This window comes from Heloderma suspectum, chromosome 10 (genome assembly GCF_057233095.1).
Source record: "Heloderma suspectum isolate Gila_16-S chromosome 10, 16-S_ref, whole genome shotgun sequence".
Classification (NCBI taxonomy): domain Eukaryota; kingdom Metazoa; phylum Chordata; class Lepidosauria; order Squamata; family Helodermatidae; genus Heloderma; species Heloderma suspectum.
Genome location: NC_139467.1, coordinates 19,281,602 through 19,295,734, shown reverse-complemented (window position 1 = coordinate 19,295,734; position 14,133 = coordinate 19,281,602). Strand labels below are relative to the sequence as shown.

The window sequence follows — 14,133 nt, the reverse complement described above, 5'->3', positions numbered from 1 at the left end:
AGATATTGTCAATGAGCTTCCCTCTGAGTGGTTCTCCTCCATCCTGACACTCATCTCTCTCCCCTTACCTCTCCACAGTCTTGCTGTGGCCAGTTTCCCCATTTCTCAGCTTCAATGCCAGATGTGAGCCAGGAACAGGGCAGGAGGATGGACAGCTGCCAGCAACAGGCTGAGGGGTGGTAATGCAGAGGAGGGGGAGTGGTTCATACACCCCTCGGCTATGTATCACTTTTACTGTTAAAGTACGTTTCCCCCATCCCCTTGACTTATATGTGAATGGGACAAAACTTGTAATAAAGAAACATTTAATATTCCTGTCACACAGTATGGTCTTAATATGTAGCATTCTTTTCCACCAGAGAGCAGCCCTTTTCGGCAGCCAGCTTGATCCATGGTAGAAATGATCAGGTCCCCCATGAAACATATTGATCTCCCCTGTTTTGCTTTTCCTTTGGGTCAGTTTCATAGAAAATGCCGTAAGGCGTTTATCAGTTGCTGAACTGGCATTGACAAGGGCAAATAAAGATAAGCTTTGCAAGAACCGAGGTGTTTTATCAAAGTAGCTTGGCAACTAATGGGGCAGAGCATATTTTGAGCTGAACAATGGCTGAAGGGCTAACAACACGGGCTCCACTGAGTGACCCCAGTGACTCATTTCATCGAGGCCCTCATTTCCCCCCCTTGGATGCCAGATTGACACCCTGGGCTGCCAACTGCCTACCCTCATCCTGACCCTTCTTGTAACAAGCATCAAGTAACTCTACCATTGCTTAGCAAGTAATGCATTTTGGAACTTGTCAAGGTTTTCATATGCCTCGTAGAGGATGTCACACACAGCCCTTCTGGGATCATGTTTCTGTTGTGTGTTCCAAACAAAGCCTAATTCTTGCCTTGTTCCCTTGGCAGCCTGTAGCTCTCTACAGGTTCTTTCCAGCTCACTTTCCAGCCTCCTGTTCTAGTACAATTGTTCAACTGCCATTACTATCAGGGGGTCAGAGATGCCCTGATACTTCCAATAACGCAGTCTTTTCCAGGTCGGTCTTTAGAATCTCTTATGTGTATCTTACTCAAAGGATTCAACAGATTAATCGCTGAGCAAGCTGCTAAATTTTTGAACATTGCCATTTTAACTAGATCCTTTATGACACTACGACATAATGTTATGATATAGATCAATATATTTTACTGTTATGTACCTTTGTATCTTTTGCTGGTGGTCAGTTGACCATAAATAAAGGATTCATTCATTCATTCTAGTACACACACATTGTTGATTTATTTGTACCTTTAAAGCTAGGAACATAGGAAGCTGTCTTATTCTTAGTCAGACCCTTGGTCCATCTTGCCCAGTATTCATGACAGTGGCCCGGTTCGGATGATCAGTGGAGGAAAAAAAGCCACCGTGGCTTCTTTTCCCTTCCTCGTGCATGCTGCTTGGGTACCCACCATTTCCCTAATTACCCACACCGCAGTGTGCATTGCCATGTCGTCCGAACCCAGCAAGGTGTGTGGCAGGAGTGGCTTACAACCTCCCCGCCTCAACCCCTACAACAAGCCATCATTTGTGGGATGGTTTGGAAGCCACTCCCGCCACGCACCTAACCAGGTTCAGACAACACGGCAACCTGCACTGCGCTGCAGTTAATGAAGGAAAATGGCGGGCACATGAGCGGCATGCCGGGGGTGGGAAAAAGAAACTGTGGTGGCAATTTTTCCCCGTGGATCATCTGAACCCAGCCATTGACTGGCAGCGTCTCTCCAGGATTTCAGGGAGTTTTTCCAGCCTTACCTGGAGATGCCAGGGACTGAACCGGCAGTTTTCTCCATGCAAAGCATGTGTCCTGCCACTGAGCCACAACTGCTCCCCATAGCAGTGGAAGCTTTCTCACCTGCTGCCTCCCCAACCATGATGAAAACTATAACCCCAAAGCAAACAGAGAGCTTGAGAGAATCTATTCTTTGGAGACAGAAAATAAAAAAGGAAGTGACCAAGCTATACATTCTTTGTCAGATGAAGACTAAATATGGGTAGTCACTTAGAAAGGTGAAGTAAACATGAGCCTGGAACAGTGAGAAAAGCAGCTGAGAAAGAGAGAGTTTCAGAGGGGAAGCATCTGACAACTGAAGGGTTAAGCACCCCCTTCACCCCATCCTATGTCGGCTGCAAAGTCTCCCCTCTTGAGGGCACCGTATAACAGAGAAGGGGTCATCCAGCTACCCTTGCACACATTTACAGTGTAATGTCTCAAAGCAATCGCAACAACTGGCCTTATGTAACAAGCAGCAGCCAATAAGAAAGAGGTAGGTGTCAGCCAAACAGGAGCGCTCTTTCCATACAGCAGAGCCAATAGGAGGTGATCTCTCTCATGTGTCAGTAGTACTTGCTTTTGCCTTCTCTAAAAAACGGTACCATTGGTTTAATTCCGTGTTCTGGCAACTTTAACTTGTCTCAGAGCGAGCTTTTTGGCTGTTCGGATCATGCATGTTGTAACTGAGCTAGAACAGCTCTCCAACTGTGATAGGCAACACAGAAACACAAAGCTCTGCTACGCACAGGATTGTGTTGATAGTAACATATCAGCTGGCATGTGTGTGCATGGGGTATGTGTTTTAACTGAATGGATACGGTTGGCTCCCCTGTCTGTGTAAAAGCTTCCTGGAGCTTAGTCTTGGATGAGGCCTGCCCCATGTTGGGTGTGCTTGGTCACAATGGGAGTGGGTAGCACTGTGGCATAATGAGGGACAGGCAAATGGTGACCTTTCTGGGCCAGACCTTCAGGCACACAGACCCACCCCCCCACCCCGCCCCCCAATATGATGCTGTTTCTGCGAGTACCAAGTCATCCTGTGGGCAGTAGGTCAGCTACAGCTCGTTGGGTCTGGAGGCAGAGGTGCTGTTAGCCTAGCAGGGCTGAAACTAAGTGTGAGTCATGAGATGCGGAGAGAGAAAGCTGTAATAATGTGGATGCCCAGTGCTGAGCCTTACCGTTAAAGACGCTCAAGTTGCACCTCAATAGGCTGTATGGGAGGCGTGGGGAGCCTCAGGCCCATGGGCCAAATCTAGCCACTAAGGCCATGCCCCCTTTCCTGGCCATGCCCCTTTTTCTGGCCATGCCCCCTTTCCCTTGACTGCCAATCACTGCTGTTTTTTCCCCGTTCTAAAAGGCTGAAATGCCCCTTCTAAAGCTTATTTACAGGCAGTAAGAACTTTAAGCTAAAATATGTTGGTATGTTTGGCTCTGCCCCTTTTGCCTTTAGTTAGTTCAGGGTTGGATCGGAGCCCAGAGAGCCCCAAAGCAGTTCTGATTCTGAGGAAGAGATAGAAACCATGGGAGAGGAACCCGCGCGCTGTTCAGAGGCGCAGCCAGGGGGAGAGCCCCTCCCGGTACACATTCCTGACAGTGATAGTGACCCTGGCAGGGAGAGGGAGGCGCAACAGCAGTTTCTGGACGCTAGGCGCTGGCGCAGTGCCAAGCGGGAGATGGCGGGTGCTGAGAGGCGGCACTCAGCCCGCTTGGCGTGATGGCAACAGCGGTGCCCCGATGCCCCACGGGAAAGGGGTGGACTCTCTCCTTCTAGCCCATAAGTTCAGAGGTTTCCCACCTTCCCCTCCAAACAGAGATCAACTGATTCCTAAGGTTAGAACCCCCGAGTAGGCAGCTCTCTTAAGTCTAACTCATAGGATCAAGCAATTAGCATCTGTAAGCATCATTAGGTTAAATGGAAATAAAGCCTTGGAAAAGAGCCCTATTGACTGCGTGTTGATTCTGGCTACCCGAGGATTTCAGAAGGCGGCAGGGGCAAACTCCCAACGGTTAGCCCTGCCCCTTTTGCCTTTGGCCCCACCCACCACTGGAATGAAGCCCCCAAGAGCTTCTCTGAAATTGAATTATGCCCTCGGGCTCCCCACCCCCATATAGTCATTCACAGTACAACTCATGGCAGGTATGTACAGCGTAGAGAGGCCCCAACAGGTCTGGCCAGCATGAACGAGCATGTGCCCTAAAAACATGGCCCAGAATCTTTTGCAATGCAAAAGATTGATTTCTGGACAGGTGCGGCGATTTGTAGACAGATGCAATGTAGAAAGGGTTCCCTGGGTGTAGAATGTTTGGAAACCTTTTGGCTTACTGATGCGGGACTATTTAATTACATTTAATTCAGAGGCTGAAATTCTCCCATTCCGGTTAACAGGTGCAGCCTCAGAGCTTGAAGATATCCATCACCAACCATCATATTTGCCACAGAGAAGCCTCATCATCAAGTCACTCCTTTCTAAGGGCATGACCTCGCCCCCACTAGAAAATGGTTGGTTTGGTATTTCTAAGAGGGTGAAAACAGTAATGTGACTAAGACATAGACAGCATGGGCCACTGCGAGACAAGCCCAACCGTTAGGCAGAGTGAAGCAGTGGCCTCAGACAGCACATGCTAGGGGTTGTTGAGTGGCAGAGAGGTGTCGGAGTACAGAGCTAGGCCCCTCAGAGCAGGCTGCACTCAGAATTAAAAAACAGCTCTGCAGTTTGCCGTCAAAATTTGGTCGCAAAACACTCCATAGTGCTAAGGGTTACAGTGAGGTTGTTTGCAAGCTGCATTTGACCCTTTTAGCACTCTGTAGCACTAAAACTGCAATTTTTGGTGATATATGTATATGCCACTGTTGTGGCAGGGGGTGGACCAGGGGCTGTTGGTGGCCCATGAGCTGCATGTTGCTCACCCCTGATATAAATGCTATTTCAGAACTTTTCCTATCATCCATCCATCCATCCATCCATCCATCAACCATCTATCTATCCTGCAGCACCAGCAGTAAGCAGCAAGTCTGTCTGTGGTAGGTCTGGGAGATGCCCTAAGAAAGCTCTACAGAAGCCCAGTTCCCAGAGCATCCCTAGAAGCAGGAAGATGCCAGGAGACAAAACTTTCCAGTGGCCCTTACTCCTTTTGTTTCTTTCAGCAGTGGAAGATGCTGGGGGTCTTGAGGGATGGGCTGCAAACTAGGGCTTGGTAGGAGCACTTTTTGTACCCATGTGCTAAAGTATTTCTAGGTCCTCTTTAAAGGCTGTTGGCAATATCCAATGTTCATCCTACATAGAACAGACCCATTGAAATGAATGGGACTTAACTTAGTCTTGACTAACTTAAGCCTCATTCATGTCAACTGGTCTACTCTATGTAGGACTGACATTGGATTCTACCCTATGTCCTCACTAAGCAGTGCATATGGGGTAGAAACCTGGTGCCCTCTGGATGTTTTGGCCTACAACTCCCATAATCCCTGGCCATGCTGGGGGCTAATGGGAGTTGTAGTCCAACACATCCAGAGGGCACCAGTTTGCCTACCCCTGCATGAATCCCTTATTCCTTAACTTCCATTGTTTTCCATTTTCGTTTGAACTTATGAACTGGCTTCCCCAAGTAGATTTGCTACCAATTTTTGCCATTTTCCTGGTGTCAGATCCTCTACATATCCCAGAAATAATATTTTAAATGCTAAGGGTTTAAAATGAAGATTCCCCTCTGCCCTTCCAGGTTCTGTTGTTGTTTTAAATAGCATTGTAGGCCATCTTGGGGGTATAAATCCTTTCAATTAAAAAACCCTCTAAATTTTGTTTGTTTATTTACAATATTTATATGCTGCCCCATATCTAGAACAGATTTCGGAGCGGTGAACACAAAAAATAAAGCAGTAAAAGAATAAAAAGATGAAAACACCACATTAAAATTATACTTGTTTAAAAAAACGCAATGCCAATAAAAACCATAACTGGTCTATTAAGGAATGCCTCCTGGAAGAGTGCTGTTTTCAGGAGCCACCAAATGACACAATGTTGGTGCCCGCCTGACCTCCAGGGGCAGGGAATTCCAAAGAAAGGGGGCCACTACGCTGAAGACTCTTCTCCTTATGGAGTCTAATCAGGCCATAGGTCCATGTGGAACCACCAGGAGCAATCCCTCTGATGACTTCAGTGACTGGGCAGGTTGGTAAGGGAGGTAGGGGAGCAGAGGGAAACAATATATTTACCTACGAGACTATAAACTCAATGTTCTGCAAGGAAATTTGGCTAAGAATGGTACTGATGGACAATGTTTTTCTTCCCATTAGTTCCAGCTGTACAGAAGCCACATGAACATCACCAGCGACACCAGTGACACCTCCAGCTTTGGCCCAAGCAGTGCCATCGAGAGCCCAAAGAACATTCTCTACACAGCCAGCAGTTTACCTCACACCTTGGACGACTTGCTGGCTGGGTTGTCCATCCCAGACAATGTTGCCCGCAAGCCCCCACCCAGTCGCCCTCGCCGCAGCAGCAGCCCAAGCATCCCGGTGGACCTAGATGTGAGTGACGGGGAGACGAGCATCTCGGACAGCGGCTCGGAGTCGCCTGTGTGTGTGGAACTGCCGCCACAGCCCTTCATTCACGAGCACACCGTCAGCAGCACCAATGCTCAGGTGGGGCCTACTGCTAGCAGCGGGCTCAGCCGCACCCTTAGCTTACTGTGGCTCAGGGCCAGGCCTCATTTTGAGCCAAACGCTCAACCCTACTCCACCCATCTCTATGACATAGATGAGATGGCAACATCTGAGCATGGATAGTGCCCCTTGTTGCGCAACTGAGGAACCGTAGTCTGAGTGTCAAATTTCCAAAAATTATTGTGCTTGGGAGATAGCTTTGTAGTAACACAATGGCTGGGTTCACACAACACACCCAGGACATTTTCTGCAGGGTGGCTTGTTGACCATGCGGTGTGGCTTATTTTTCTCAAACAAGCCACCTTGAGAACCTATGGTTTCTTGTTGGGTTGTTCAGGCTGGTTAGCAAGCCACCCTGAAGAAAATGTCCTGGGTTCGGACAACACGGTAACCCACAGTTCAACAAACAACCCACAGTTCAGAACAACCCACACTCAACCACTAAGCGTGGGCTAGTGTGTTGTGTGAACCCAGCCCATGACAAACCTGTAATATATGACTATTTGGATATTCATCTGGACACAAATGAAAATGTGGAGGGGTCATGATTGCTCTTGACTTCCACATGTTCAATCATCCATGTGCACGGAGGCACCTGAATGTTTGTAGGCTCCCATACACATCATCCAGGACCATCCATTTTCCAGCATACCAGATTACATTTACAGGTCCCTTGGGGGAAAGGCTGTAACTCATGAGTAGCTTCACATGCAAAAGCTTCTTCTGTGCCTTCAGACATATGTACATGGACTCTGCACAACGGATTTTTGAACACATGGAGATCAGGGGTAAGGCTGATAGGTGCTAGTCCGAACACTCACTCATTCACTCTCTCTCTCATTCTCTGTCTCATGTGCATGCCCACATGCAGACACCTACCTCTGTGCATTCACTGAATGCATGAACAGGTCTTTTTTGATACCCAGATACAGAATCATTGCGGGGTGTATGTGAAACAGTTGAGAATATCTGAGAGTGCTGTCAGTTTGGGCTGGAAGTATACATTACTTGCAATCTTCCTAGGTCCACAGAAAACAGCAAAGAGCCTTGTGGTACCTTAAAGACTAGCACATTTATTGTGACATATTAACATCAGGCAAGCACATACAGTGTTGATTTTTAAATACTTGCTTAAGTATCTAAATTTGGTCTAGACAGGCTTCCTCTGAAGTATGACTCTAGGTAGACAGAGAAAGAGGCAAGAGGCAAGAGACAGAAATAGAGATATATCAATGTGAATGTAGTATTAAACCTATATATTGTTTTATGGATTGTTGTGTTTTATGCTATATACTGCTGTGTGTGTGTGTGTGTGTGTGTGTGTGTATACAGTCAGGGCCAGAAATATTGGAACAAGGATAACTGTTTTGGCAGTTGGCCTCTGTACACCACCACACTGAAGTTGAAAGAAAACACACCCAGATGGGAGCGAAGTCAGGACTTTCAGCCGTAATTCAAGGGGTTTGACAAAAGTGGGGCACTAACCATCCAGGAAGTACAGCCAGTGGCATACACTCCTCCCATCGTTGGTGGCTCATAAGTAATGGAACAAATGGCTGGCAAGCAGCTGCATGGCCAGATGTGGCCTGTTTCCTGGGTACCCCACAACCAATCAACCAGATAAAAAGCCTGGAGGTGGTTCTGAGTGTTACATTTGCATTTGGTAGCTGTTCACTGGAACCCCCCAACATGAGGTCCAAAGAGGTGTCCATGTGAGTGAAGGAGGCCATCATTAGGCTGAGGAAACAACATAAACCCATCAGAGAGATAGCAAAAACATTGGGAGTGGCCAACACAACAGTTTGGAACATCCTGAAAAAGAAGGAATTAACTGGCAAGCTCAGCAACAGCAAAAGGCCTGGAAGACCACGGAAGACAACTAAAGGGGATGACCGCAGAATTCTGCTCATAGTGAAGAGGAACCCTTTCACAACATCTAGCCAGGTCAAGAACGCTCTTGCGGAGGTAGGCATGTCATTGTCAACATCTACAATCAAGAGACGGCTTTATGAATGTAAATACAGAGGCTTCACAACAAGGTGCAAACCACTGGTAACGCTCAAGAACAGACAGGCCAGATTAGCCTTTGCCAGCAAACACCTAAAAAAGCCTGCCCAGTTCTTGAATAAGATTCTTTGGACTGATGAAACCAAGATTAACTTGTACCAGAATGATGGGGAAAGTATGGAGAAGGAAAGGAACAGCTCATGATCCAAAGCATACCAGATCATCTGTCAAACATGGTGGAAGCAGTGTTATGGCATGGGCATGTATGGCTGCCAATGGAACTGGGTCACTGGTGTTTATTGATGGCCTGACTGCTGATAAAAGCAGCAGGATGAATTCTGAAGTGTATAGGGCTATACTTTCTGCTCAGATTCAGCCGAATGCTGCCAAACTGATAGGACACTGCTTCATATTGCAGATGGATAATGACCCAAAACATACAGAAAAAGCTACCCAAGAATTTCTCAAGGCAAAGAAGTGGGATGTTCTTCAATGGCCAAGTCAGTCACCTGATCTCAGCCCAATAGAGCATACTTTTCACTTACTGAAGACAAGACTGAAGGCAGAAATACCCACAAACAAGCAGCAGCTGAAGGCAGCTGCAGTAAAGGCCTGGCAAAGCATCTTGAGGGAGGAAACTCTGCATTTGGTCATGTCCATGGGTTCCAGACTTCAGGCAGTCATTGACTGCAAAGGATTTTCATCCAGGTATTAAAGGCAATCCTTCAGTTTGAAATGATGTTGGTTTGTTCATTTACTTATGAGCCACCAACAATGGGGGGCGGGGTATGCCACTGGCTGGCCTTCCTGAATGGTTAGTGCCTCACTTTTGTCAAACCCCTTGGATTACAGCTGAAAGTCCTGTCCTCGCTCCCATCTGGGTGTGTTTTCTTTCAACTTCAATGTGGTGGTGTACAGAGGCCAACTGCCAAAACAGTTATCCTTGTTCCAATATTTCTGGCCCTGACTGTGTGTGTGTGTGTATGTGTGTGTGTGTGTGTGTATATATATATGTATGTATGTATATATATTTTTTTTTCCAAGTGGCATATACATTTGAAAACTGAATGAGTGAACAAATAAGCAAACTTTCACAAACTACAGCTCACTTCATCAGATATGTGAACTGTTGTACATACACTTAGAACTCAGGATGGCACTCCATGCATCTGATGAAGTGGGCTGTAGTCCAAGAAAATTTATCCCATAATTCGTTGGTCTGTAAGGTGCCATAAGACTCACTTTTGCTGCACCACACTCACACAGCTACTCCCAGTGGAGGCTGGTGTCTCTGATTTTGGTGGAGCCATGAATCCATTCTGGGTTTCAGTCAGAACCAGTCAGAACTCTAAAGGAACTATCCAAAGTGCTGAGCCCTATCCCCCAAATAGTTTCAGCACTTTGGATAGCTTCTTTAATGTTCTGGCTGGTTCTGAGTGAAACCCAGAATGGATTCACAGCCCCACCGAAATCGGAGACAGCAGCCTCCACTGGCTACCCCTCTGGAAATTGTAACAATAAGAGAATCTCCCAGGATCCCCTGTGGTACCATAGATGGCTCTAAGGCTTTCTCTCCATTAGTGTACCTCCCTCTCCTCCATCCCTCTTTGGCAGTGCTCTTGCTTCCTCCAGACAACAGTAAGGAACATTTTACACCAGTTCTCCTGGGGGTGCAGTTCTGTTGGGAAGGCAGGTCAAGATGTTCTCCAGTTGGTGTTCTGCATGATGCCGGTTCTCTCGCTCCTCCACAGGTCTCTTGGACGGGCCCACGCAGTGGCGAGTTGATTTCCTTCTACGAGCTGCAGCTTCAAGAGGCCAGGCTAGATGGTCAAGGCAAGAATATCCACTGGTTTTGCTCACAGACGGAAGAGCACCTGCAGAACCTGAGCCCTGACACCGAGTACTTAATTCGCGTGCGGGCTCTCAATGTGGCAGGTGCTGGGAAGTGGAGTGCACCCTATAAGGTGAGCACCAGGGCCGGCCCTACCATTAGGCAAAGTGAGGCAACTGCCTTGGGCAGCAGTTGTTTTGGCATCATGAAAAGGCAGCCAATGTTTAGTTGTTAATTTCTTGTTTTTATTGTATTTTTGCTGCCAGGGAGGGGGAGAGGCACATCTGAGGCTTTCTGTCTCAGGTGCCAAAGTAATTTGATTGGCCCAGGGTTCTATGTAGCACGAGTGTGGTCAGGAGAGGCACCATTTGCTGCTCAGCCTTAGGCAGCAAAGTGTCTTGGCCCAGCTCTGGTGAGCACAGTCCTGGGTGTGGGTGTGTGAACACAGCACAGGGCTGGGCCTCCGTGAATGTCAAAAGGCACGCTCATTCCAGAAGGATCATTTACAGCCAAATTCTGGGACATTCACCCTGGCTGAAAGCCAGAGCCGCAGCAGATGCGGCAGAGCTGAAATGAAATGTAACATAAACAGAACGTTTGTCCAGATTCTCAAAATGTCAAACCTGACATTTCAAATGTGTGTACATTTTGATTTTTTAAAAATTCAGTGCAGAAGATACAATTAAAAATAATAGTCTCAAGGCTTGTTAATAAATATAACAGTGTTAACTAGTTATTTGCCAAGTTCCACCACACACACATATACACCAAGCCAATCAGCATCCACAAGAATGTCGTGAAAATATAAATACAAATTTCAAGAATATTAACTCAGGTATTTGCCACTCGATTTGAGCTTCAAGGATTTGCTTAAGAAGTTTTACACGCAGGAGCTCACAGCTGCATACATTGTTCTCACCCCTCTGCCCATATTTTATCCTCACAACAAGGTATATTTGTTGTGAGGTACATTTGGCTGAGGCGTAATGACTGGTCAAGGTCACCCAGTGAGTTTCATGGCTGAGTGAAGATCTGAACCCAGGTCTCCCTACACACTAACCCAAGGGTGGGGAACCTCTTTCAGCCAGAGGGTAGAATTCAATTTTGGAGAAGCTGTCATTGATGGGCGGAGCTGAAGGCAAAAAGGGTGTGGCCAAAATACAAAAAATACCAGCATTCTGTGGTTTAAACTAGTGGTGTGCTGGAAATTTCTCTCACTTTTTTTTTTCCCGACCATTCTCATTCAATTTGATAGAAGTGAAATTGCTTTCGAAAAGAAATTCAGAGGAGGAGAAATTTTGGAGAAATTATCATGGGTTGGGTTTTGGGTCCTTGTGCTTACCTTACTTATGAGGTGGCTAAGGAGTGTGCGTGAGTGTTCTGTCTGTTATTGTGCAGTAATCTCTGTGGCAGCCGGCAGCCTCCTCAGCTTCCCGCACTTCAGCTAAAGCCATCATGAGGGAGACATCGTGAGGCAATTCCTCCCATGGGGCTTTTTCAGTTCAAGAAGTGCAGGTGGCCTGGGAGGCTGCAGAGCAATGGAAAGATGTGTAATAGAGAGAGAAAACACACACAGCACCCTCGGCCACCTCGCAGGGATTACGTACACTCAAAAATACCACCAAAAGAAATTCAAAATTCTGCCTCCAAAAAGTGGAAGCCTCGACACAGTTGATGCTGTTGCCACCTACAGAAGCAGCGCAATAAACCAAAAAACCTTGGGGGGGAAAGACAGATGCTGTGCTACATCCTCTGCCAATGGTAAGCCCTATCTGTGTGAAACTGTTGGATAATTTCTTATCCCCTGGGAGAAATTTGGTGAAATTGTCTCAATGTCTCTGTACACCAGTAGGCTAGAGAATTTTGAGAGGCCATTTGTGCACAGCTCTAGTTTAAAGCTCTTATTGCTTTATTATTTATTATTGCATATTAAAGCACCAAATGCCTTAGGAGAGGCATTTCAGCCTTTTAGAATGGGGGAGGGCGGAAACCTGCACAAAAGCCAGGAGGAAACCACCCAAAGGTTGGTGGTTCAGGGGAAAGGGGAGTGGGACCACAGATTGGGACCACAGGAGGTCTGGATTTGACTCCTGGACCTGAAGTTCTCCATCCTGCTCTACCTATTACCCCTCACCATCTCTCTAGGGGTATCAGCTTTGACAGTTGCAAGTCCATGCATGTTTTGCTTCCACCCCTTCCAAATTTGCTATGGAAAACATCTGTGTAAAAAATGCAGTGTTGCTGCACCTCATAGGGTCTCTAAGTTGCTGTTTTGCCCGCTGTTATCTCCCCATAACAAACCCTTACCTTTGCTTCTTGCAGTTTGGCACAATGCCTCCAGTGCCAGGCCTGCCCCTGGATCCGTCACCCATCACTCTCACTGTGAGGCGACACAGGAAGCCCCAGAAGAGAACTATCTTTATTCCTGCCCCCTAAGAGGACCTGCAGTACAGCAATAAAGGACAGCAACTCCCACTTACTCCTGTATCTCTTACTGTCCCCAGCTCCCTATAACCCCTATTTGGTGCCTTGGCAAATTTCCTGCATGTAAAGTTCACTTCCAGCCGGACGAAAAGAACAAAGCATCCATAGTATATATGTATGTCACACATGACAAAAACATGTCATGTTTTATTTTATTTTATTTATTTTGACATGTGTGTATACAGTCAGAAGTTGTGATTGGATGTGGACATACAGCGAAACAGGAAGTTGGTAGATCAAAACTAACATTTTAGTTGATTAAAATAGTTTAGGATTAGTATTATTTAATGACAAGTGAGACCTGCAAGGAAATTTGCACTGTGAAGAGCAAGGGTAATTGCTACAAATACTTAGGCTTGCTTTCTGTGTAGTAGGTTAAGCTAAAAACTTCAGTTGATAAGTTATAGCTTTATTAGTTGAATAAATGAGAGCAAATTTTAACTGGGACAGCGGGGCTTTTTTTTTGAGAGGCTAGTATTGGGTCTATCATTGGTTTTGCTTGAATTACTGCATCCTGGTTAGAGTCTGAGATTTGACCAAAAGAATGTTAATGTTCTTTTAATGGCTCTAGATGGTCCTGTGAATGGGCCATTCTCCTGCAGGGGATGGGGTCTGAATCCAAGGCTTGGCAGATGTGTGCGAGAAATAGTTTGGTAGCTTGGAAATTGGAGAAACACACACATGCACACAGAGGAACAGAGGTCATGTTCATCTCAGAGCTCTTTAGCACTGCTGAGGCATTGCTTTTCCACAATTAGCAGAAAGTGGAATTAAAACAGGTTCCACACAGCACTTAATATAGTGCCATATTAACTAGCAATGCCCTTCCCCAGCCAAGATCCTTCTATAATGTCTATTCCTACGGGAGTTCCATTCCACAAAAGTCCTTTCTAGTACTGATTGCAAGTTCAGCCCATTTTATTGCTTCCCTGATCAGCCTGGCTGGATGAGGGAAGGATGTGTGTGCCAGTGCTGAATTGCCCCTTAATTGCCCCTTATTTTTAGTCAGCTTTTGTCCGCCACTGGGAGAGGGAATTAAAATTACTGATGCTATAATAATGACCAGGTCTTTGTCTTTGCCAGTGAGGTCACACAAAACTGAGACTACTATCTCTTTAAATGGACTCTTACACAAATAAGACATAAAGATATGTCTTTAAATAAGACATTACACAAAGAAGACATAAAGACATCACTTTTTTCTGGACAGTTGCCCAGTTGATCAACGCTGCTAACTGGAAATCAGCAAGTGAACTTTGTCTTATCATATGGAGACAAAACATTTGGGACCTTGCACTACTGGAGAAATTCACTAAACATCTTCAGGTACAAGGAGGCCA

At 46.3% G+C, this 14,133-nt stretch overlaps 1 protein-coding gene across 1 annotated transcript; it reads left to right on the top strand.

Annotated features, from left to right (window-relative positions):
* Positions 1 to 3,938: 3,938 nt before the first annotated feature.
* Positions 3,939 to 12,745, top strand: FNDC8 (fibronectin type III domain containing 8). The gene is made up of 5 exons (XM_084816329.1): positions 3,939 to 3,945; positions 4,195 to 4,340; positions 6,103 to 6,450; positions 10,230 to 10,442; positions 12,632 to 12,745. Exons 1-5 carry the CDS (start codon positions 3,939 to 3,941, stop codon positions 12,743 to 12,745), a joined length of 828 nt encoding a protein of 275 aa, XP_084672455.1.
* The last annotated feature ends 1,388 nt before the right edge of the window (positions 12,746 to 14,133 follow it).